Source organism: Scleropages formosus, chromosome 12, assembly GCF_900964775.1.
Source record: "Scleropages formosus chromosome 12, fSclFor1.1, whole genome shotgun sequence".
NCBI classification, from domain to species: domain Eukaryota; kingdom Metazoa; phylum Chordata; class Actinopteri; order Osteoglossiformes; family Osteoglossidae; genus Scleropages; species Scleropages formosus.
The window spans coordinates 6262136-6288378 of record NC_041817.1 but is presented as its reverse complement, the minus strand read 5'-3'; the positions used below and the strand labels follow the sequence as shown (position 1 = coordinate 6288378).

General features: G+C 48.8%; 1 protein-coding gene across 1 annotated transcript; it reads left to right on the top strand.

Moving 5' to 3' along the window:
- On the top strand, window positions 1–26243 carry LOC108940384 (uncharacterized). Its single transcript, XM_018762528.2, has 7 exons — window positions 1–188; window positions 13478–14394; window positions 16791–16842; window positions 18824–18971; window positions 19929–20086; window positions 22544–22726; window positions 23076–26243. The coding sequence occupies exons 1-7, from the start codon at window positions 108–110 to the stop codon at window positions 23688–23690; spliced, it is 2154 nt and encodes a 717-aa protein (XP_018618044.1). The 5' UTR covers window positions 1–107; the 3' UTR covers window positions 23691–26243.

Below are 26243 nucleotides of genomic sequence, written 5' to 3'. Positions count from 1 at the left end.
GGTAAATGGGGAGTGAGCGTGAGCGTGGGAGAGCGGGCTCGAGAGCGAGAGCCACGGTTGAGCGGAGCGCGCGGCGCTGAGAGAAAAAGGACGAAGTGGAAATAAAAATGGTTGGAAACGCGCAGAGCTGGACACGCGTGTTCGTGGCAACGTGTCTTCTGTGGGTCGCGGGAGCCGCTGCGCAGAAAGTAAGTTGCGGCACAAGAACGTGTCCCGTTTCCTCGCCTCAGTTTTTGACTCGGACTCGCTGAATGAGTTTTATTATATCCATTTCTTTTTCTAGTTTTAACACGCCTATCACAGTAAAAAAAAAAAAAAAAAAAAACGTATGATAATATCATAATGAAACGTGTTTCATGTTCACTTCTTCTTGTCATGGCTTTTCGCGCGACCCCGCGTTCCTACGAATAGAAGCGCGAGTGTCCAGGACGAGGACGGTGTCCATACGTCATACGTGTGCTGTCAAAGAGCGTGGCGCGGCGCGGCGGGGACAGCGGGGACAGCGGGAGCCACGTCTTGTTTCCGCACTTTCCCAGCGCCTGCTGTCCGCTGCTGTCCTACTGTCCTGGGCTCAGGTCTCCAAGTCACCCCACGTGCACCGAACGACAGCTCTTTTTTGCCAGGGCAATATTTTACTAGAGTAATTTTAGGGTACTACAGACAGTACAGCTGGAGGTGAGATTCGAACCTGTGACCTGGTCCACACCTCTAGGGCTACCAGCTGAGCTGTCTCTTGCATTTGAATGGAAACATGTGATGTGTGAAGCTGCCCTGCCCGGGTTCGAGCCAGTCCGCTGCAGTGCAGGTGGTCCCGCTACATGATGCCATGCTGTACGTCGTTTTGCACACGTGTTTCTCGGTTTTTATAGTCACGTTATATTCTGTTCGCTCATTCCGTGTATCTTTCAAAGCTGAACGAGCTGGAATCAGGAAAGAGACGAGAAACGGAACGATCCGCGCGTTTTTCAGTTCTTCAATGACGTCACTTGGCTCCTCGCGCACCATTCATCGCTATATCTTTGTGCGCTGCGGTAGACTTTCGCAAAAAATCGCCATCCATTTAGCTGCCTGATTAGGAGTTTTTTTTTTTTTTTTTTAAAATTGAGTTTGAGAGAATGACATTCAGCTGTTATTGAGTTGGCCGATGTCTCTCAGTTGTTTATGAGCAAATCGCATAACATCTTCCAGCCTGCTATGGCATCTGAAAGCAAAGTGCTAAAATCAACTTTTATTATACACCGATCAGCCACAACATTAAAACTACTGACAGCTGAAGTGAATAACATTGATGATCTTGTTACAATGGTACCTGACAAGGGGTGGGATAAATTAGGCAGCAAGTGAACAGTCACTTCTTGAATTTCATGTGTTGGCAGCAGGGAAAATGAGTAAGTGTAAGGATCTGAGCAACTTTGACAAGGGCTGAATTGTGATAGCTGGATGATTGGGTCAGAGCGTCTCCAAAGCGGCAGGTCTTGTGGGGTGTTCCCGGTATACAGTGGTTAGTACCTACCAAAAATGGTCCAAGGAAGGACAACCGGTGAACCAGCAACAGGGTCATGGGTGCCCAAGGCTCACTGATGCATGTAGGAAGCGAAGGCTAACCTGTCTGGTCTGATTCCACAGAAGAGCTACTGTAGCTCAAATTGCTGCAAATTAAAAACTTTAATGCTGGCCATGATAGAAGGGTGCCAGAACACACAGTGCATCAGAGCTTGCTGCATTGCTGCAGATCGGTCAAGATGCCTATGCTGCCCCTGTCCACTGCCGAAAGCACCTACAATGGGCATGTAAGTGTCAGAACTGGACCATGGAACAATGGAAGAAGGTGGCCTGGTCTGAAGAATCGCCACCGCTTTTAGATCATGCAGACGGGGGCCCGGTGCATGTGTGTTGTTTACCTGGGGAAGAGATGGCGGCAGGATGCAATATGGGAAGAAGGCAAGCTGGCGGAGGCAGTGTGATGCTCTGGACAGTGTTCTGCTGGGAAACCTTTGGTCCTGGCATTTATGTGGATGTTACTTTGACACGTACCACCTACCTAAAGATTGTTGGAGACACGTACATCCCTTCATGGCAACGGTATTCCCTGATGGCAGTGGTGTGTTTCAGCAAGATAATGTGCCCTGCCACACTGCAAAAATTGTTAAAAAGTTCAAGGTGTTGATTTGGCCTCCAAATTCCCCAGATCTCAATCCGATTGAGCATCTGTGGGATGTGCTGGAAAAACAAGTCTGATCCATGGAGGCCCCACCTTGCAACTTACAGGGCTTAATGGATCTGCTGCTAATGTCTTGGTGCCGGATACCTTCAGAGGTCTTGTGGAGTCCGTGCCTTGATGGGTCAGAGGTGTTTTGGTGGCACGAGGGGGGACCTACACAGTATTAAACAGGTGGTTTTAATGTTGTGGCTGAGAGGTGTGTAATAATGAAAACGCACAGGAGAGAGCTTCAATATTTTGGTGAGATGAAAATGGAGAAATTGGGCAATAACCCTTTTTTTGTCACAGAATTCGTCCATTATAATGTTTAATGAATGAAGCTGTTTTACAGTGCTTGGTGATGGCAGCCTATACCACACTGGCCCTTTCCCCTTGGACACGCACTCTGGTATGCAGACCGTCCAAATTGGAAACACGTTGCACTGATCACGTTCACCTCTGGCCTTTCTCATTAGCCTCTAATGTGCACTTAAATTTGTGTGTGGTCTTCATGGTGCAGCAGCAAGGTCATCCCCAAGAAGGGTGAAACGAAACACTCCTTTTGCACATACTCCATGGACACCTTCTGCAAGATGTCCCCCACCCCAAACTATTTTTACACTTGGTCTGACTTATGGCGTTCCACAATCAGCATGGGCTCTGCTGAGGGTCTTTGTGCGGGCAGTACGAGGTACACACTGGAGACATGACATTATACACCAGAGTGCTCTCTCTACCTCCTTCTCTCCAGGTTCCGTTGTTTTGGCGCAGGGCGGATGGTCACGCAGCAGTCAGCCAGGTGTCAGTGTAATCTGGGGGGATTTCTGAGTTCCCAGTCTAGGCTCAGACCCAAGTGGAAAATTGCGAAAGGTTTGCTGCAGACATAGACCAAGCCGGTGCAGGCCGCAGAGCGGAGACCTCTGCAAGGCGTCGGCCTGCTCAAAGAGTGGCGGAGATTAAGAAAGTAACCATTGTGTACTTGTTAGAAAGGAAAAGGAAAGACGGAGTTGAGTGTGTCCTTGCGATGGTTTCTCTACACATAAACAAATGCACTTTGATAGCGAAAACTCCAGGTTTCATCCAAAAAATGTAATAGCGACGATCCAAGTGGTTTGCCTCAGTGTCCTTAATGAGAAGGAGAGGTCTGGCTCACTGCTGGTCAAATGCTTCTCATTTTGCTGTTTTTCACTCAGCGCTGTCCCCCCGGAGACTGATTCGAAGTTGAAGGAAAATGCTGCCTGCGCCACCGGAGTCTGTGCTCGGCCTTGCTGCGCCTGGCCTCCGTGTCATTCCCACCCGTCTGTCTCGCAGAGGTTCCTGGTGTTGTGACAGCTGTCACTCTCTAGCGCTTGTCTGTGCTGGAGACACAAATTCCACGTGGGCCACATGCTAATGTTTATTGGGCGGAGAAGTGCTATCAGCTTCTGCCCCTTCCCCACGCTTGTCAGCGTGGCGTGCCCTGGCAATGAAGGGGAAGAAGTTATACAAACCGCCTGCTTGATGGGCATGGGGCAGACAGTTAGCTGCCACTCCTCGGTTAAACCCCGGGAGAACGGGGGGTTTAGTTGATTATTTGCAGCTGTCAGCGTTGGGGGAAATTCTTCTCTAATCCGCTTACGGCATCAAAGTGATTAACGGGTCCCCGGTGGAAAAAATGCTGCGAGTGGACGAACTGTGCCTACCGAAAGTGGCAGCCCGAGTGCAACGCGTTGCTAAGAGGACTCCCTGAAGTGCACGTCTCTGTCTTATCGAGCAGTGTATATATGTATGCATATATACATGTATATACACACAGTTTTGAGAACTCTTTGTGAAATTATCTGGATTTTTGCATGAATGGCTCCTGAAATGAGATCTCATAGTCATAATACTCATAATAATAAATGAAGGCAGTCTTATTTGACAGATAATCACATTTTATGTTTAAATATCTTTAGAACCAATGGTTCAAAGACTCAAGGTCATTGGTGGAAAAAGTATATGAACCTCTAGGCTAATGACATCTTGAAAAGAGGGCAAAAAGAGTCAGTTATTTCTGTTACTGAGTCAGGCGTTTCACTCAGTTCACATGTGGGTTTCAGCTGCCCTCCTGTTTTGAAAAAACACAGTTTGGTTACCTGTTCTTTAAAACAGAATTCTGCTGAAGTGCGATATGATCTGGTCAAGAGAGAATGCAGAGAACAAATTGTTCACAGTGAGAGAATGAATAATGAAAAATCTTATGTGCTTGGAGCTTATAAGACTAGAAAGGGTTACAGAAGGATTTAAAACTTGGCCCTCCATCAGTCCACAGTTAGGCAGATAGTTTACAACTAAAAGAAATTCAGCGCTGCACTACTCTCCCTAGAAGCGGGTGTCCTACAAAGATCTGTGAAGGAGCATGTCGCACAATCCTGAAATATAAGACAGAATTCCAGGGTGACATCGAACGATTTGCATGCATCCCTTGCATGAGTCTACAAGCTGCTCTGCTGTGCTTCCAACGTGGCATGCAGGGGATGAGGCATTATCCATAATACTGAGTAGCTTCCTCAGCATCCTCCTCTCTGACACCTCCACCAAAGACTTCCATTCCATCCCAAGGACAGAGCCAGCTTTGCCGATGAGCTTATTGAGTCTACTGGTATCGGCTGCCTTCATCCTGCCGCCCCAGCACACTACAGCGTAGAAGATAACACTGGCCACCACTGAGTGATAGAACATCTGCAGCATGGTTCTGCAGACATTGAAAGATCGAAGCCTCCTAAGAAGGTACAAGCGGCTTAGATCTCTCTTGTACAAAACCTCAGTGTATTTAGTCCAGTTCATCTTATTATCTGTGTGGACACCCAGATACCTGTAGTCCTCAACAATTTCCACCTCTGTTCCCCGGATGCTAACGGGATTTGGACAGGTCTTTTGCTTCCTAAAATCTACCGCCAACTCCTTGGTCTTTGTTATGTTGAGTTGCAGGCGATTTAGTTCGCACCACTCCACAAAACTGTCCACCACACTCCTATACTCAGCCTCCTGTCCCCTACTAATAAAACCAACAATGGCAGAGTCATCAGAAAACTTGTGCAGATGGCAGGACTGTGAGTAGTATCTAAAATCTGATGTACAGAGTGTGAACAGAAAGGAAGACAAGACTGTCCCCCGAGGTACCCCTGTGTTGCTCACTATTGTATTTGACACATAGCTCCACAGCCACACTTAGTGTGGACGACCTGTGAGATAGCTGGTAATCCAGGCCACTAGTGGAGCATCCACCTGCATGTCGAGCAGCTTAGTCCTGAGCAGGGCAGGTCGTATGGTGTTAAAAGCACTTGAGAAGTCAAAAAACATGACTCTCATAACTACCTGCCTCATCCAGGTGAGTGTAAGCCCTGTCCAGCAGAATGAAGGTCAGATCGCATTTTAAGAGCCATTCACGTAGAAATCCAGATAATTCTAAAGGGTTCAGAAACTTTTTCACACAACTGTGTATATATGGGCTGGCAGGGCTCTTGTAACCAGCTGGCTGCTTGGGGGGGGGGGGGGTGTTTGCAGGGCGACAACCAAGGTCAGGGTTTTTTTTTTTTTTTTTTACAGTTTTGTGTGTATTCATTATCTGTACTTTTCTAGGATGCAGTGTAAACGATACATTTGTTCCCCTTTGTAAGAAGTTTATTTTCACAATAATATGCTTGGAATTTGTTATGATACAGGAAAAAAACCAGAAACAATAATGAATAGGAAGAAAAATGTGTAATTCACTAAGATGCACATATCATTTACATTTCTTCATTTCAGAGGACACTTTTATCCAAAGGGACTTGGACAATCCAGACTTGGTTGGATTCATACCTTTGCCCAAACACATGGCCAAGGAGCTGCGAGGCAAAAGCAGTACCTGCCGAGCCACCAGTTTGCCCAGTCTTGATCTTTGTTCAACGTAAACTCTCGGTAAATATTAAAAATTGTGTTTGCTGGGGTCTGCGGTATTTTTCCAAACACTGATATGTGAAAGAGTTCAGTACTGGATGAGGGAGATGAATGCTCCTGGGATGGTACACCCGTTTGGCCACCTAACGCTGAATCGGAGGCCGATCCTTCGGCCAGCACCGAACGTTTACCTAACTCTGGTGCAACGGCATAACAGCAGCTAATGCGCTGGCCGTGTCACGTTCCAAATCTGGAAGTGATTATTTCAAAATTGCCAGAACCACCGTGGAGGCAGGCCATGCTTTCCGCCGCATGATTTTGAAGATGTCCTGTTAGCGTGGCCGCAACCGAATGCCGCGAAAATGATTGAAGCATACTGCTAATTTGGAAACCCACTCAGATGCCGCAAGCACAGATCTGAAGTGCTTAAATCAGGGGGTTCTGGGTCTTCTGCCGGCCACAGAAATGTGATCGCCCAGGGACACCAATTGCTGTAAAAAAAGGGTCATCAATTTCTTTATGAACCGAGAACTCGTCCAAAGGGACCACATGGAAATCATAGTGATAACGAGCAATAATACAACTTGGGGAAGCGCCACTCGGCAGTTAAGGGGGATTAGGGATGGCTGGGGGGCCGTGGGGGGTGGCACAAATGCTTCCCCAGCTGAATGGTGGCAGCGTGCCCGTTGTTTGTAAACGCATCCTGGGTGAACCCGTGGGCAACACACAAACACATGGGGCGGCTGACATCACGGCAAAGCTATGTGATAAGTCAGGGGCTCATGCATCAGAGCACCCCCCCGTCTGAAGGGCTACAGTGATGGACTCCACTCTTAAAGAGGCAGGGGTCCTCGCACCTCCCCGGGGGCACCGCGATCAGCCGGCGCGTTAGCGCTGGAGTCGACGGCGACTGCGGAGCAACCGCACAAAAGAGTGCGAAACAAACGCGAGTAAACCCAGGAATGAAAAAGAAAACGGATATTAACCGAGACAGATAAACTGACCGCTCGTCACCAAGTGACGTTTTAACGTTGCAGGCGCTTTAGATGTGGTCCAATGTCCCGAGCGCTGTGGGCACCCAAGGTAGGTCACGTGACACATCTGGCACCCCCCTCTCTGGTGGAACAGTGGCAGCCGCACTCGTCTGCAGGGGGAACTGCAGATCACACCTGACTGATGTTGCGGCGCAGACTCGAGGCGTGCTGCTGGCACCGGGCGCAGCCTTCAGTCAGGTGGAACGCACGTCTGCGCTTGCTGCGGGTTTTAGAGAGAGCCCCCCCAAAGCCCTCCATTTCTTGCAGTGAGGGGCACGCTGGGTGGCGGCACAGCGATCTCACTTTCTACAGTCAGTAAATAGCCCTGCTAAGATCCCAGCCCCCTTGCAAGGGGCCCGCCTGGGCTGTTTATGAGCAGGCTTGGGGGTGTTTGTGCAGGCGAGCGATCGAGTGTGTGGCAGAGTGCGGGAGGCCAACCCTCTGGTTACAGAGGCTCTGTCAGATCCCATAACAGTTTAGGGGAGACCCGCTGCTTGCAGAGTGAGGGGCAACAGCAGACAGAGGGAGAAAGTCCCGCAAAAAATTGATTGTGCAGTGGACAGCAGCAGATGTCGGCACATTGGTAAAGTGCGACACGCGCACAGTACAGTCTGGCAGGATTCTGAGAAATACGCGTTCAGAATACGCCATTATGGCAGGTACTTTATGGTACTTGTACTACCAACAGTGCGAAAATGTTGCGTTGGACTTGACTCCAGAATCTGCAAACTAGCTAGTCACAAGGGATAGAGACAGACACACACACAGTCTGAACTGCTTGTCTCACACAGGGTTGCGGGGAGCAGGAGCCTAACCCGGCAACGCAGGGCATAAGGCCGGAGGGGGAGGGGACACACCCAGGATGGGACGCCAGTCCATCGCAAGGCACCCCAAGCGGGACTCAAACCCCAGACCCACCGGAGAGCAGGACCCGGCCCAACCCGCTGCACCACTGCGCTCCCGCACCCCTGTCTGAGATAGAGACACTGTTAATATTGAGAGACATTTCCGCCAAAAGGCCAAAGGAGTTTACTGTAGAGAGGGAAACGGCAATGCTTAGAACGGCATCACATTTTACAGTATGAATAAGTTTAGTATACTGTAGTATCAAGCACCGCAGTTAACGCACAATGGTCAACGGCAAGAAGGCATGATGTTCAAGTGGTTTTTATTGTCATTCCTCTATATAGCTTGTATATGGTGGAACAAAATGTCGTTTCTCCGGAGACCATAGCGCAACACAGAACAAGAGTACAGGACAGTAAATAAATGCACAGGACGTGGACGTGGATGCGGATATGGGCTGTGAACTGTAGGCAGTTTATAGTGTATGGAGTCATGCTGGGTTAGCTGTTTGACTGTGCCAGGTGAGTGTTGGGAGGCAGCAGGGTTTTGAGTAATCTGACTGCCTCAGGGAAGACGCTGTTGCGGAGTCTGCTGGTGACCCGAAGTGGCCGCTGTGCGCTACCGCGCCGCCATCCTGTGCTTTTTTTTAATACGGTATCTTCTCTATCTTTTTATATCTTTTAAAGCTATAGTGTCTCAAGGCTTAATATGAAAATTCACATCGTGATGATGAACGCCTTTTCCAAGGACACGGTGGGTTTATTGGATTTTTCCCAGCTTTGCCGTCCATAGAGATACTGCATGTACTCGATGTACTCTGTGTGACTTTAATGGTCTGAATAGTTTATTTCGACGTAATCTTCATTGCTACGTAGGACACCTTCAGAAATCCACTTTTTAAATTAGCACCCAGTGCAGCTGAGGCCAGCTTAATGTCTTCCACACTGGGCTTGAACTTGTGTTACGTAACATATTTGCACACTCGAGTCTTTCCCAGTGGCCTCGCATCGGTCTGCCACAGAGATATGGAAAACGCAGCGAGCTGTCAACAAGCCGCTGATGGTCACAGTCTGCATTCATGCTAAACACTAACATTTTCCCAAACTGTGTAGTGCGAACAGGGCCAGCAGTGCTCAGTAGCCAGCTGGCCTTGCGCATCCACACATTCTTTTTTTTAAATTCTCTACCAGCCTTCTCTCCTCCGCTTTTTTTCCTCTTCGCTTGTTTTTAACTGTGTGCCTTTGCTCCGTTACAACTTCTTCCAAAATTATTGAAAAAGTTGCCCTCTTCCGGCACCTTGTAAAGTTGATTTTCGTTCTTCAAAAAACCCTCAGTAAAGTCAATTCTCATAAATCCAAAAAAACATCATTATTATTTGAAACTAATGGTAAAATTTGTATGCATTTCTGATCCCCGAGACTGATACCCATTTATGCGAAAATATCACCACCTCCCATTAAAATGCAGTTACTTCAATAGTTAACATTAGTTATGACACATCATAAGGCAATTTCCCTTCATTAATTACTCTGTAATACTGTATTGCTGTCTACCTGCACTTGTTCACCTTTTTCGTAGCTATTATGTATCGTTCACTTAAGTGCTCAGAAGCAAAATATATATAATAATGTTTATGTATTAATTCAACCGTTTAATGCAAAAAAAGAAGAAAAAAAAAAAAGCAGAGTAAAGACAAAAGAAATCAGTGAAAACAATTCAGATGAATCCATATCTGACAAACAAATGAACATGGTTTGGGTAGCCCAAACCGGGGGCCGTGATTACCGACATCATAAGAGGTATAATGAGCGAAAAGGGTATAGTGGATGTGGAAAACCGAATGCAATATGCGCTAAACGATAACTGTGAAGAAAATCTCATCAGCTGTTGGGAGGCACACTAACTAATCCCCTTAGTCCTTTTAAAGCATAGAAATGCCCCATAAGTAGGAGTACGGAGTAAAACTGCTGAAAAAGTTGAATTCTGTAATCCAAATGAGCAGAATTCGTGGTATGACTATGTTTTTCGTAACGTTTTGCGATAACGCAGTTGATTTTACATCGAGCGCTCATCTGTTCGCAGTTATCGCGCATCTCCGTCATTTTGGAGGCCACGATGTTGTACTTGTTGCGTGCGCCTGCTTTGTCCGTTATTCCTTGTTAAGCGCTCGGAGGCAACCTGCCGGAACACGCAAAAATGAACGTTATCAAACTGAAATTGATCGCGTTACGCTCAACGCGCAGCAGTCGAAGGCTGAAAAATCTAGTTGGCACCGAAACCCAGGATACATACGAAGAGGAAGTACAGAGCCCGCGGTGGCCGTCGCCCCCATAAACGAGCGGTCCGGGTGACGTGTGCCTTTCGGACAGCGCGGATCGCTGCGCCGATGGCCAAAGTGGCGATTACGTAATGCGCTTTGCTAGCTGTCGCTTGTTAGCATCACTCCATTAAAATGTTGTCTTCCATCTAGTCTCGAGGATGCAGTCCCAGCCCACTGCAGCCCATTGTTCTTCATGAGACAAGACATCCTTGATTAATTACTGCCTGGCCAGCACAAGCCCGTGATGTAACAGAACTGGGATGTTTGGCATTATAAGAATGTCCCATTTCCACTATAGAGCGCTTCTCTGGGGGCCATTCATGTGTAGTCTACCATGCACATCGCTGTGCTGACGAACAGATGCCCCAGTCTTATGGTATAATTATAATTATGGCACAGTTCTCCCAGTGCCAAGGGTATATTCACCATGAAATTTGCAAAAAAAGAAGCACCCGGCACATGGTCTTCCATCCATTCAGCAGCGCCCAGTTTAGAAGCTCTAATGGAAATTCCCAACTGTGCCATTTATGTTTTCCTGCGGACATAAGCACCGGCACAATATTTACATCCGTGCTGATACGACTGAGGAAATTCACCGACGAAACAGATTTCGCAAAGAACGCTTTGTGTGAAGCAGGGACAATTTGGCACGTGACACCGAGATACACCGAGATATTCCACATTTCTCTTAGCCTCGTGAAAAGTGGTGCGGCTATGCGAGGCGTGTCGCAAAACAGACATAATGTGCGTTGCATGTTATATGCACATGCTATGCACAAGCAGGTGGCGTAGTGGTTAAAGCTGCTACTTCCACTTGAACACCTCAGGTTCAAACCCCACACTATGCTGTAGTACCCCTGAGCAAATCACTTAACCCGAATTGAGTAAAAATTACCCCGCTGTATGTATAAATCTTTTTAAGTAGCTTTTGAGAAAAGTGACTTTCAAATTAATAAATTTAAAATATATCAAATATATGAAATCACTTTGGGATCTTATATCGAAGTGCAGTCTGGTAGCGAGGTTCTGCAACACGAGGCGCCCGGGTGCGACGACTAGCGGTACTCTCGACATCACAGCTCTCTTGAGTGAATCACGTTGTTTGGGTTTTACTCTTGGTCTCGTGCCACGCTGCCGTTCGAATCACGTGCACCGTTCCTGAATGTTTACAAAATGTTTTTGAGCGTCTCTTCGCGTTCCCCTCGCTCGCAGGCCGTAAACATGGGCGCGTACAAAAGAGCGACCGCCCTCGTCATCGTGGTCTTACCCATGTTTGATACGAAGTTGGTGCTGGAGAGATCGTCATGAGGAGAGCAGGCAGTCTGCCAAGCTTTGATGGGCCACTTCATGCGGTAACTGTTTCGGTTGAGTACCACTTTGGAACGGAGCGCTTCGATACGGACCCCCCTCACGACTTAAGACGCTTCCTGTTTTTCCGCAAAAAAAGCCAGCAATAAGCAGCCAGCGACTCGGAGAACTGCCCCTTTACATCTCCAGGGCGAGCCACGTGGGGCCACTTTCTCGCCTTCCCATGGGCCACGGAGACCGACTGCCCTGCCCCTGCTGCCGTCGAGGGCTGCCGCGCTCAGACATCTGAGTCCTATTAAAAGAGCACGGTTCCCACCGTCCCACGCACCTGGGAGGCATTAGAGCGGCGTGTTCGAAGACATGGTTCCCTGCCGTTGCCTGTGCAGTCGCCGTGGAGCTTTGATACACCGGCAGTGGCGGAGGTGGAGGAGGAGGAGGAGGAGGAAGGGTGAACAGTTCAGCTGTCCAGAGGCAGCTTGTGTTTAATCTAATACATTTATTTTTTTTAAAAAAAAAAAGCCCTCAGTGTGCAGACATAGCGTAGCCATGTATCACTTTAAAGAATTGTAAGGTTAAGCAGTTCCGTCAATGTTTTAATGGCTTAGCTTATGGAAATATGCGGGAAACGGGGGCAGCGTCATCTGAACGACAGTTTGGAGCTCAGCGTTTATACAGCGGTGCCATCGCCGTGCTCCGCGCCCCCGTCAATGGGAAGACTGTAATCAGAGAGCATCGAAATACCACGGCCATCATGTCAGGAACATAAAAAAAATAAATGCCAGGCCAGTGTGTGGTGCTGGAACGAAATGAGAAAGACCCGGTCTGTAAGAATGCTTTGAAATTCAAATCAAAAAGTTAAGACATGCAGGCAATGTGTCTCCAATTAAGTTCTGTTGTTTGTGACTTAGAGAAGAATTTTTCAATAACAGCCTCGTTTGCGGAAGTGTGTAACGTGAACGGAGGCACGGGGGCCTGCGCGGCAGGGTCGCGGTGTGTAGCGCCTCGTTTCCTCCCCTTTCCTCATTTGGCCTTTTCACGGCGGCCGTCGCACACGAGACCGGCAGTTTACCTGTGGACTTGTCAGCCTGCGGTCTTTGGGATGGCAGTTCAAGCCGCTTAGATTCACACGGCGCTCAAATATTTCCGCACAAGGAATTCGAGGCGCTCGTAAAGGGGGGGGGGGGCTACATTTTGACATTACGGCAAAGAAGTACACGCGAGTTTGTTAAGATTACAGCGAATGAGCGTGCAGTCAAATCTGCTCACAGCGCTGATAATACTCTAAAGGAGCAAATGTTGTAGTATGAACTCGGGTCCGGCCACGCCGGCACCAGTCCGGTAAATAAGTCACCGGTGCCTCTCTTCCTGTACGTTGCGTTAATGTTGGCGAGTTGGCTGTTCTTGATTTGCCGATGCCAATCGGGTAGCGCGGCTACGAGAAACGGCCGTGGACCGCGTTTCTGGACGCGGGGAAAGGTCGGCGTACCCCTTGCTCTATGGAATATACCGCTGTAGTGTACTTGCCCTTTGGGATCTTGCTGAGATATGTGTTTATTCGAGAGGAAAGGAAACAGTCGAAAGGCTATTTATTTTGTACCATCTTGTTTCAATGTCTCGGAGTGAAGTTCTCAGACGAATAACACTGGCCGACTTAATTTTCGCATTTATACCGAAAGCCCGAGTGTCTGAGCACATAATGGACCACAAAACCCTGGATTTGACTGAATCGTCTAGTTCACGTGGGGTGACTTTTCAGAAGAAATATTTAGATGTCATGGATGGAACATTACATATATTTAGACTGTATGCCCACAATGATTTAACATCTAAGACGCTCACACTATGTTGCTGTTGTTTTGGTTTCAGGTGTACTTTGAATGTGGAGCTGTGGTGGACGTTGTTGATGACCAGGGCCTCATCCTGTCTCCAGGCTTTCCTTACAACTACTCTTCAGGGGCACACTGTGTGTGGCAGTTCTTTGTGCCTGTGGGCTACCAGCTTGTGCTGGAGATGTTTGACTTTGACGTTTATGAGAATCATCAAAGCCCTGCCAAGTATGTGTCTGGGACACATGCGGACGAGGACGCCCACAACAGCACTTCGCCAGCCCGGAGGGATGCTGCCGTGGATTATGTGCCCATCGCCAAGGAACCTTTCTTCCCAGCCCAAGAGGGCACAGTCAAGCCACTTCAGGCTTTCCAGAAGAATGACATCAAGCATTTGGTGATGCAGGAGAAGTCCGCAAAAATGGAAATGGCCAAGGTGCCCAACTGGGCCAAATGGTCTGCCGACGTGCCTTCTGCACGACCCCTGCACCTCCGGCCAGCGGATGTGACGGATCGGAGACATGTCTCACCGGAGGGCTTCGGAGGGGAAGCCGACCCTAACCCGACCCGGCCCACCCGGCAGGCTGCTCAGACCCCGCCGTCCGATACGGGGGCTGAGACCCAGCAGCCTGTGGTGGATGCCTGCCCTCATGATGTCCTCTACATCTCCGACCTAATCACATTCTCCTCCCGCTTCTGCGGCTCCAACAGCCCCACGGGCCAGCGGATGGTGTTCGGCTCTCCGGAGGAGATGGTGGAAGTCATCATGGAGCTGATCACAACCACGCACTGGGGCCGAGGCTTCGCTCTGCTCTTCCGCTACCACAACCACACAGATGCCGAGGACCGACGCCTCAACGCGCTCGCTACAGGCAGAATGGACACTCTGCTGACCGCTTTGGGAGGGGTGACCTTCTTTGCGCTGGTTCTCACCAGTGCTCTCTGCATAATCTTCAGGTAATCGCACACCTGCTCAAGGGGATGTAAATCTAAGAGAGTGGTGCGAAAGTCATGACACAATGCGGGAGGTGTGCCTTTCAACAGAATACAAATCGATGCTGTGCATTTTAATATGAACGAATGTGATATGACTCACTGGGGGGGCTCTCACTTACATAAAATTCCCTTAGTGACAAGGCTGTCGCACTCCACTTGTGGGTAAAGGCCTGCAAGTAACGAAGAAGCGTATGTAAACGTACACACATCAATACTCGACATCTGTGACAGTTGTTCCTTTCTCATCCATACGCATCGGTATCAGTCAACACGCTCATCGCACGTCCAAGCTTGTCTAGGAAGCCCGGCTAAGCGTCTACATGGTTTGCCGTAGAAAGAGGCGGAAGTTCGTCCGGTGGGATATCCGGGTCCCCGGATGCTGTCCACCACTGCCAGCGTGGCTGGTATGGGCGACTTGCGAACATTTCTCCGGTCACCTTTTCGCAAAACAGACTGTCAAAAGTGATCAAAGGCTAGTGGGAATAAATGAGATGAAGATGCTTTGTTAGATGTGCTCCTCTGACCAAGGACCTGTTGTTGTCTCAGCTGGAGCCCCTGCCCCCAGATCTAGTGGAGTGTGAGACAGGATTTTTATGCTGTTGCCTTGATGTGCTTCCCACCGTTGAAAGGAGACCGGTCCGAGGTGAAGCACCTGGCATCAATTTCAAAAGATGAAAAAAGAGCGGCAACACAAAAGTGAAAAGGAGGGAAACAAGAAAGGAACCTCCACTTATAGCATACCGTTCTGTAGAGATGCTATTGTAACTGTCTGATAGACAAAGCAGATGTTCTCCTTTGTTAGTCCTTTGGGGGGGTTTTAGATGCAAACACAGGCTGGTCTTGCCAGTTTGAGAGGCCTTCATCCAATATGTTTGGGGCACCCTAATATGGAAGCGAGTCATTGCAGGAATGTTATGACTGCCCCAGCTGAGGTTCTTCATTTGCAGTAAACCTCCAAGAGAACTTTTTTCCTATGAAGAGTATTTCCCTTCTTCAAACAAAAGATCTTGTATATTCAGATCTGCCCACAGTAACGAAAAAAAATCGCATAATTTCCCCGTATGCCTTTATGGGAAGTAAACAAAATCAAGGTCCAGAAGGAGATGGAACATTAACATCGTGATGCATTTTCCTCATAACAATAGTGTTTCATCAGCGTCTACGATCAGTTAATGGCGAAACGCCTTTTTGGTCGGAGACATTTGAAACCGAGACACACGGCGAAGCAAGGGTCAGTTCTGGAGGAGCTGAGCAACCGGTGAAGGAAATGAACTAGACAGCGTAGCGCCATGTGCCCCGTATACACGCCGAACACCGCTGAAGGGAAAAGGAGAGAGTCTCCGTGGGGTCTCCTTGCATGCCAGAGGCGTGTAGGGCCTCGCGCTTTTCTCCATTTCCTTCTTTCCTGCTGGTATGTCAGTAAACAGCAATGGACCGGGACTGGAGGAAGACTTTGATGGGAAACTAAATCTGGCTTTGGCAGGACAGGGGAGTTAGACACAGGAAGGGGAGATGTTGCGGGGAAGGCTCCTCTGTCCTTTGTGATGGAAATGCGTTTTGCAAGGTTATTTGGAATGAACTCCAAATGCATGCAAGACAGCTTAATTTGCCAGTGGAAATGATTTGTTTTCCCAGAGCATAGCAGAATGGCTTACAGGCTGCTGGAGGGACACTGAAACAATGCGCCGCGCTCAGGAAAGGATGGGGCCTTATCCTTAACCAGCCAGCCCGCTTAAGATGCATTCTGCTTTGTAATGAGGTGATTTCATGTGATTTCATGTGATTTCATGTGCAACGGTGAGGATGCTGTCACTGATATGCAATGTTAAGAATCAAAATGGGTGCAACTGGAGTAATGCATAAAAAAACTGTTTTGATGAGGATATTCACTTTTTATATGGATTATGTGAGGTGACCGTTCCATTTTTCCATGGAAATTAAAGCAATCGGTACTTAAGGCGGGGAAAGAGCTCGAACCTCACTTTTTCATCGAGGAGTTGCACGAATGGGTGCATTTATACACTGTTACTGTGCTCCAGACTGCTCGCAGGTTCTCACCCTGAGGGGCAGGTAGTTAGTTTGCGTGACCGTGGTGGAAAGGTGGGACGTCTGCTGGGTCGGTGCAGCGGCGAGCCCCTCCTGCATCACACGCTCCGAGACCTAGACGTCCACCATCCTCCATTCAGCGCGACGAGCGCACGGGACCGTGGCGCTGCGAGAGGGAGCGACGTGCGCCGAGTGCCGGTTTTCATACGTCTGCTTGGGATATGGCTGAGGCCAGTGCGAAGGAGCGCTCGCAGGAGAGCGGTGTGTGATGGCGGCCTAACGCTTTTTCTTCTCGCTTTTCTCTTTTATAGACCAAAGCTGTGCGCGAAGGGGGCCGCCACCTGTTCGCCCAACAGCTCTGAGGTAACCCAACGAGGAGAAACGATTCAAATCGCACACGCGGACCTACGGTTTGGCAATGCGGAGGACTGAAGAGCTTTACCCGACATCCTCGTAACCTCCACCTACACTTGCGTTTCCTCTTTTAGCTGATGAGTTTCTCCAGAGCAACTTGCTGCGTTGAGCTCCTTACAGCGATTTACCCATTTATACAGCCGGGTATTTTTTACTCTTATCAATTTAGGGTCAGTGCTGTGCTCAAAGGTACTACAGCAGGAGATGGGGTTTAACCCTTCGAGTGCCAGGCGCAAGACTGGTTTTATCAGCGAACTGATGAAAAATAGAAAATAGATTGTAATCTTGCAAAAAAAATAAAAAAAAACCTTTGCTTAATAATAGAGTTTTATAAGAAAATCAATGATTTTGCCACGTATAGTCTGCAAACATCGTATGATGCATCGCCGCCCCGTTTCTGTAAAACGGACCGTCGGTCTGCGCAGTAAATAGCATGTAAAGTAAGTAAATAGTATCCAAAGTAAGTTTTCATCCATTAAAGTATTTTTTTCTTCAGCATGTATAATGTCCATGTAATTATAAGTTATTATGTAAAAATTACATTTAGAAGTTTACTTTTACCTTCTTTGTGATTTGTATGTCTACATGTACATGTATTCTTTTAGCAGATGCTGTACTCCAAAATTTCTTTAAAATCACAATATAGATGTGTGTACCTTTGTTAATTCAGAGATATAAGTCTAAGGGCTGTAGGATTGATTCTTGCCCGAGGACTCGAAACCCTTAGTGCCGACCCTGGCAAGGTGAGAGCTCTAACCAGTGCGCCACCTCCTAGAACGTTTATTAGACTCGCCCATCAAAGTGACCGCCTGGGACAGCGGAAAGCAGCCGTCCAGTAGTTTCGGTCAACAAGCCGATATCTGTTTTCTGCCACAGAGCCCAGAGCGGATGGCGAGGCGTTCACCATTGGGGGGCACGGTGATGCAGTCTTCTGTTTCAGGAATCTGAGGGATCTGCACTCATATTTCAGCACTTATCATTACTTTATATTTATTTATATATCAGACATTTTTCTCCAAAGTGACTTCCAGTGAACTATGTAGCTTTGCCAGCCCACACACCTTATTCACCGTGGTGACTTACACTCCTAGATACACTACTTACAATGGGTCACTCATCCAATGGAACACACTCTCTCTGTCACTCACACACTATGGGGGAACCTAAACAGTATGTCTTTGGATTGTGGGAGGAAACCCCCACAGACACGGAGAACATGCAAACTCCACACAGACTGAATGGGGATCGAACCCATGTCTTTTCACACCACCCAGGCGCCATGAGACAGCAGCGCTACTTGCTGTGTCACCGTGCCACCCGATAGTCTGCGCTCATACAGTATTTATCAATATAATGAATTCTAACTAGAGGATGTTATTATGAATTTAATTATATATTATATTATTAAGCGGTGCGTGGTAGTGCGGTGGGTTTGACTGGATCCTGCTCTCTGGCGGGTCTGGGGTTCGAGTCCCGTTTGGGGTGTCTTGTGATGGACTGGCGTCCCGTCCTGGGTGTGCCCCCTCCAGCCCTATGCCCTGAGTTGCCGGGTTGGGTTCCGGTTCCCTGCGATCCCGTATGGGATAAGCGGTTCAGAAAGTGTGTGTGTGTCATTAAGAAAAATTTCAGCAAACACCGAAGGTGCGGTTACATTTCGGCCTTCAGCCTCACTAGCGCCGTGGTCCTCTGACGCTTCCTCGTACACGAATCACAAGGCGAAAAGCACATAAGCACACCTAAACGTCTCCCAATATTTCGCCCTAGCGCTACCTTTACTTTCTGAAACCATACCTCCTTTACTGTTCACACACGCACGCAAACACACTCCTAGAGGCCACCCCCCCCCACGGTCCGTAGAATTTGCAGGTACCGGAAGAGCGCCATCGCCTGCTGGCCCCCCCGCCGTGCCACTGACGGCGTCCGTCTTCAGTTGCAGGGCGACATGCCGAGTACCGGGACAGATGCAGGCGAGCTGCAGCTGGTGGTGCCGAGTTACACGGGCGTGCCGGTCTGCGCCGAGAGCAGGATCATCGGGAACCCGGGGAACGTCAAGCGCTCCTTCAGCCTGCCACACACAGGTGGGTCCTCCGGCAAGTCTGGCCGCCCCGTTCCCCTGGAGCTTTCGCTCCGGACCGCGTCCGCTGGAGCCGCACATGACCTCATTCGTCCCTAAATTCAGTTCGTACGTTCGCCTTAATTGCGCTTCCCTAATTGTTCTTGCCTACAAACTGTACTGCAGCGGTAATGGTGGGTGTGCTGACCCCGCCGAGCCGCGCCAGAAAGCCCTCGGCGGGGACGGGACCCGAGCGCCTCTGCGCCTCGCTGTGGCCCTTCCCAGGGAGCCCGTGCCCAGTTTAGAGTGGCCCTTCACCCAATGTTCAGACATACTGACCCACAATCCCGGTGTCGCACCCAAACGCTCGGCAGCAGCTCCGCATTTCTCACGGGACACGTCTGCCTGGGTACATACCGCCTGGCACGTGACTCCCGGTTTCATTATTTCATTTCTCTTAAATCTGATTGAGAAATAGTCCGGCTGCTGCTCTCAGCTGTCAGCGGGCCTGATCTGAGTGGGTTTACAGGAATCGACGAGTGAAGCGGGGACAAGGGGTCATGGGATAACAGCTTTGCTTGTGGAGTAACATTCATTCGATTATCCCGGAACGATCCCAAGTGCCTCTCGTGAGATCCCTCGCTGCGACCAAGAGCAGGGGAAAACCAGCGCGCGGCTTTTAAAGGTCGCGCAATTTAACCTACATATAAATGTGTCAGCAATGCTTTACTGTAATGGCGCAATTTCTGTAATTGCCCAATGCAATTACCCGTAATTTACCAATTGTAAATAAACAAGCTTGTTGTTATGCTGCAGCAGTACACAGCCGAAGGCCATCATTTTTGTCAGCTGTGTGGCTGGGCGAAGCACGTTACCAATCGTGACCTTTCGGAGGAATATTTTGCGCGTTCCTCATGTATTTTCGCTCGGTTTCCATGCAGACCTAGCGCTTGCTTTGTGAGCTCCTCTTTCTTTCTTCCAGATTCTGGGTTAGTCGGCAGCGGCGGGGCGGACCCTTCCCACAATGCTGAGCTCGAGCTGTCCCCCGGCGGACTGACGGAGCTGGACCTGGGGACAGACGAGGTGTTTGTGATCCCCTCGGGACCGGCTCCAAGCGGGCCGCCCTTGTGCCCGCACACGGTGAGGACCCGAGTTCCGGGCCAGCGCTGTCAGGGTGAAGTTCTCGCTCCGGACCCGACGCTTCGTCTCGCCAACGCCGCGTAGCAGCTTCCCCCCCTCCCCGCCGCATACATCTCCGAAAGCGCTGCTCGAGGTGTCCGGGTATGACAATGAGGTGAAGCCAGGCGGACGAGGGGCCGGTGCCGCGGGGGGGTGGGGGGGTGGGTTCTGCGTTTTGCATGTGAAACGCTTTGTGCTGCGTGCAGCGAGTTGGCACGGGCGCCTCCTGGCACAGGCCTCTGGCACGCTTTCCTGCAGCCCGGGCTAATGAAAGTATTATCTGCGCGGCCAGTTTCCCAGCTCCGACCGTGTGCGGTCTGTCCCCCGGCCGGCATCACCGCTTCTCAGGTGGCCTCGTGCTTCTGGAACATGCAAGATGAGAAGATGGAGAAACTGAGGAAAGTCCTTCTGTGCTTTACCCGCCCCACCCACCCCCGAGCGAGGTATTGGCTGGAACAGGGGCAGGGAAACGCTCGCTTTCACATCTGGCCATTTGCGTTTGCTTTTTCGTGCCCCCCCCCAACCATGAGGCAGCTTTCGGCCGTGCCAAGAACCCTCCGGCAAGTCCGCTCTAAATCTTGTCTAGACGAAGCAATCTTCGAGTCACTCCTTATGAGGATCATCCGAGTCTGAAGTGCACGACCGATGACGTGAACCTCACGCTGGGCCCGTTTTCCCCAATCAATGGGCTGTTTCAGCAGCTGCCCGTGCGTGTGCGTGTGTGTGTGTACCGGAACGACAATTTGTTTTCCCAAACTCGTCTCCAACTGACTCGCATGCCCAGATTTTGTTTATAACACAGCGGTAATGTGTTAATGACTTCATTTTCACTCGAATATGAGTGTATTCTTGCTGTAATTGTGGGGCAAATTTGATTGAGAACACAAGTTAATACAGCACTGCTGTCAGCAACTATTTTAACGAACACTTATTGCAAGGACCCCATCCCCAAAATTGCACATAGAGCACCTAAAACACGCAGATGGAAAAAGTGTTTCGTTGCAGCAGCGCAAGGAGGTGACTTGAGCGCTCTGCGAACGAATAGTAGCAGGTAGCGCGAGGTCACTGCCAAATGAAGGAGAATAAAAGTGTGCAGTGTTTCCAGATCGGCAGCTATTCAAACCACTTCAAAGAGCGTTTGTACCGCAATTTTAATAAAAGCTCTTTCTCTTCCGGTAATCTTTTAAAATCTCGAGTTATCCATTTGCAAGCTGCCAGCCCAAGCTGGAGGTGCTCTTTATGTTCCAGAAGCGTGGCCATGCTCTAAACAGCCACGTGAGCGAGTTTCTGAAAACACGGAAAATTAAAGAGCACGGTGGGCAATTTGCACCGTCCAGCTGGGGGGCAGGAATGTGCACGTACTGCGTAGCACACCGTACTTGTAAGGTCCATCAGAGCAGCGCTGTTTTCCGCCTTTCGCAAACTCTACATTTTCAATAATGGCAACTGGAGGAGAGACGTATCAACTCAGTAATAAGTACACACCTAGTAGTGTATCCAGTGCATTTTCCCCCTGTAAAAACATGGTGCCCTCATATGCCACGTACACCCGACTTGCAGCGTCAGCTTCACGTGGACGACTGTTATTTTTTTTTGGGGACAAAACGTGCAAAAAAAAAAAAAAAAAAAAAAAAAGTTTTCTGTGTACGAATCGCCATTGTGAAGGCACCACCTGCCCGCTGAGCTACTGTGCTACACCAGATGTTTTGGGCAACCCATGATAACCCCAGAGACCCCCGAGCATCTCAGGGACAGAAAGTGTAAGAGTGCAGTAGAGGAAACTTTAAAAAGTGATTGTGTTATTAACTTAAGCTTATGGTTACAGTCAACCGGATATACAGTGTTTGGCTTTATCCTGGTAAAGAGAGACGAGTGGTTCATCTGGTCGACGTCTGCATGATTCACACTGTGTGCAAGTGTAGGCTGATACACACGGTGTGGAAAGAATGAGATCTCACGATCTGGCTGTGTTGCATATGAAAAGCTGCAGGAATAAATATAACAGCTCTCTCGCAAATACACATTTGTGTATTTAGGTCAAACCCAGGATAAAAAATGTGTCAGAGTGGGGTATCTCAGGTTGCCCCCCATCTTCAAACACATAGCTATTAAAAATGTCTTAATGCTTCATCTTCAGTAATGTACAGGAACAAGGCTTTAATTTTGTGCACCTTGCATTTAACATCAGATAAAAACACAGTTTTTATTAAAAAAAAAAAAAAAAAAAAAAAAAAAACACAACACTTTTTGGCCATAGGGCCAGGGAACTGAAGTTTAGGAAGGGGCTATAAACCTATTTCTGCACTAATTTGTCTCAAAAATGCATGTCTTCAGACAGCAGAGGCTATCGTGAGCAATTTTTCATTGCCGCGTACAGTCACACAAGTGAGAATGACGCAGTGGCTCCTCTCCCGGCAGAGGGATCGCTTCTTGAGGCACAGCGACACGGCGCTGCCGGCCCGGGCTGAGAGCGCCGGCGGGACACGGCCCCGCGCGTGGAGCGTTCGCACCTTCCAGGACCTCCTTCAGCCCCTTCCCCAACTGCAGCGCAAGTGGTGCAGCTGGAACTCCACCAGTCCTTTCACCAAGCTCGTGGACAGCGTGAGTGGCCTTGGGCTTTGCGTTGACCATTTCTTGTCTGCACAGCAACAGATTCCAATCACGGAAGAAGGAATACATGTATATTTACTCAATTCGTCTGATGCTTTTCTCCAAAGCACCTTATACTGTTCAGCTACCTAGTTATTTACCCATTTATAGAGCTGGGTCATTTTACTGGAGCAATTTAGGTTAAGTTACCTTGCTCAAGGGTACTACGGTTGCAGGAGGGAACCAAACCTGCAACCTTTGGGTCCAAAGGCCACAGCTCTGACCACACCACTACCAGCTGTCCCTATATGTATAATGAGCTGCTATATCCGCTGTGCATATTTCCTGTGATGCCCCTCAGGCTCCAGCCACCACAGCACTGGGCTGCTCCAGTGACGGGTCTAGGAAGATCATCTTGGACAGCCACCTAGAAGGCAAGGCCAACGGCCAGCATGATGACTCCGGCAGGAGCTCCGCCTCCACCCTGCTTACCCAGCCACCTCAGAGGCAGCGCCGTCTCAACTCTATCGGCAACATGCGGCGCTCCCGCTTCGCCAGCCCATGCTTCAGCTTCCTCTCGGGAAGTCCAGATGGTGGTGCTGCTGCCCCCACTGTGCCCTCCAAGGGTGCTCCCTCGGTGCCAGCGAACGGCTCTCTGTGCCCCACGGTGCAGGCGGAGGTAGAAGCGCACGTACAGGCCGGCGCTCCCGTGTTTGCCATCTCGGAGGAGGAGGATCGGCAGCCCCTGGTCCCGTCTGAGCACCTGGCCCAGGCCACCCTGCTCAACGGCGCCCTCTGGGGGAGCCACAACCAGGGAAACGTCAGCAGCTGCCTCGGCCCTTACCCGGCCGTGGCTCCCGGAGATGCGAGGGCCGCTTTTGCCCAGAGTGCAGTTAAGCTGAAAGAGGCGCAGCTGCAGCCGGTCTCCAAGAGCCCAGCCGCTGTGAGCAGCAGCGTTGCCGTTAAGGGGATGTGAGCGTAGCCTGGTAACATGGACAGTGGGGGGGGGGGGGCAGTGCCGCCATACAAGACGTACAGCAACGCAGCCAGCAGTAACGTATGTTCTGTTTATCACGTTACCCTTCAATCTGTAATTGAGGTATTTATGCAGAAAATGATTTTCCTGTTTGGAATTTAAAAGGATTTTTCCCTGTGGAAATTTTTTTTTTTTTTCTACTTCTACATTCATCAGTATATTTGATAAACGATGGTATTTTTCTACAAAAGTCAGTCCTGTAATTTCAAGTACATGTATAATTGCACGCAGTGATGTTTATTTAGCATGTTTACCGTCACATATTCAAAACACTTCATTTGTATTCATACTCCATATTCACACTACTGGATAAGTGGTTGCACAGAGGTTCTAAATGCTATGGTGACATCGAGTCACACACACCCCCCACCCCCCAAAAAAACCCCATCAGCTCTGCACAATGACATTTCAATTGAGTTTAAGTAACTGAAATGTGTGCCTACATCTTTGTCGCATAGCATGAGAACACGGGCCCCATGCGGCAACTCTGCGGACACACGTCTTAGTTCTCAGTGCTACACTCATCCTACAGATGTCACACGACCTAACTGTTGGATGAGCTCCCCCTTCATCCACATCTGCTGTGGTTGTCGACCATTGCTCTTCCACTTACAAAATGCTGGACTTCACAATTTCATGACCAAGAAGCAGATGGTTTTACTACTGCCGAAATGAGCAACTTTTCCCACTTTTAAAAGGGGAAAAAAAAAAAAAAAAGGCACATTTTTCAGAGCTTGACCACATGCAGTACAGTATAATTTTCTGTAGGTTTCCGCTATTGGATCTTAAAAGGGAATTTGTAGATCACCGTAAAAAAAAAAAAATATATGCATTTAAATAACATGAATTAGAAATAACCTAGCAGTCTCACACTCGGAGGAAAGAAATGTAATGGAGGGTTGTGAGGAATGGTCAAAATGTTTAATAAACTATCAGCTATATTTTCCTTTTATTTAATTTTATTCATGTTTGTTAATTTATATTTAAATCTACAAAACAATATTGACCCAATTACCTTTTGTTGCATCCCTGCTGGAGAAAAAACAAAACGCATTCTTCTTGCAATATTTTATTAGTGCAGTTAACCAAAGAGACATTTTTATAACCCCAGTCTACCAACAAGAAATTATTCTCAGCACTGCTAATACAGGCGAGGCACTAGAAGCTCGTAAAGGCATTAAAGCGTAACAGCGCTATTCCACGCCCATTCTGATCTGAACTAATCGAAACCTTATGCACTGGAAGGTATACACGGCTTTTTTTCTGCATCTGAAGTCATAAGGGTAAATGAGGTAGAATTAAGCTGTGCCACCACTGAGCAAAGAGCTGCTCTGTCCACGCTCTCCCGTGTAAGTGGGTACACATTTGGCCCTGGGCACTTTCCCCTTTTGAGATAGAGAGAGAGCAAAAGCAAGCACAAGGCACCCCCAAAGCCTCTTTAACCCCCGTTCCCAAGCAGCGGCTCGAGTGGCGTCCGGCTTACACTGCTACGACCCTCCTGTTGGAAACGATTAAGGTCTGCCAGCTTTGGAGCCTGACTCTGGCTGATGGGCTGAGCTGCTGAGGAATGTCACGGCAACAGCCTGTGGAGAGGGGGGGCGTGGCTTTACTGCCAGGGTGTAGGTTCCCATAAGTCTACCCCACACCTGCCTGTTCGTTCAGCTGTCCTTAAGGCCCCTCACAAGCTGCTGGCAGGGGACAGAAAGCAGTTTTTCCACACGTACCTCGACATGCGCTCATATGGCCAACAGCGGAAAAACTTGACAGTACTCTTGCCCAGTTAACAGTTCCAGACAAATACAGTTCGATTATCTTCCTGACAGCATGGATTTATGCACAATCAGTGTAAGCCTGCTTTTCTGGGACGACTGTATCACTGCAAGTGAAATACATCTTGCAAATCAATTTTACCAGTCTCAGTCATGATGCATGGAGACTCACCAGTTTCAATTAGCCCAGCTCCTGTACACCTTCTTGCTAAGCTCAGTAGTGGGAACACAAATGCTCTTAAAAACAATTTGTGACTCATCAGTGCTTCCTGGTAGCAAAAGAAAAATCTGAGGGTTCATTCATTTTCACTGATGGGGGCAGATGCAGCACATCATCTGGACAGTTCAGGACGTCTGATTAATGACGAAAACGGGAGTGGAACTGCATTTTTCTTCCGCGGAGCCTGGCCCACTCGTGTGTTCCTTAGTCCAGTTCTGAACCCTCAGACAAATCATGCTGTAAACATATTCAGCTTCTTTCAAAACTGAACCAGAACCGTGAGACGGGAATGGTGCTGAAGGTTTGCTGTCTTATACCCATAGAAGAGGAGGGGAAGGAAAGGGAAAAAAAAAAAAAAAAAAAAAAAACCCCATCATGCAGCATTCACAAACAAGCTTCCTCGGTGGGTTCTCAATCAGTTCGGTAGGTGATGAGGTGGACTGAGTTCAAGGAATCCGTCTTTTACATCTCACACATGCACAGGAAAAAGAAAAAAAAAAAAAA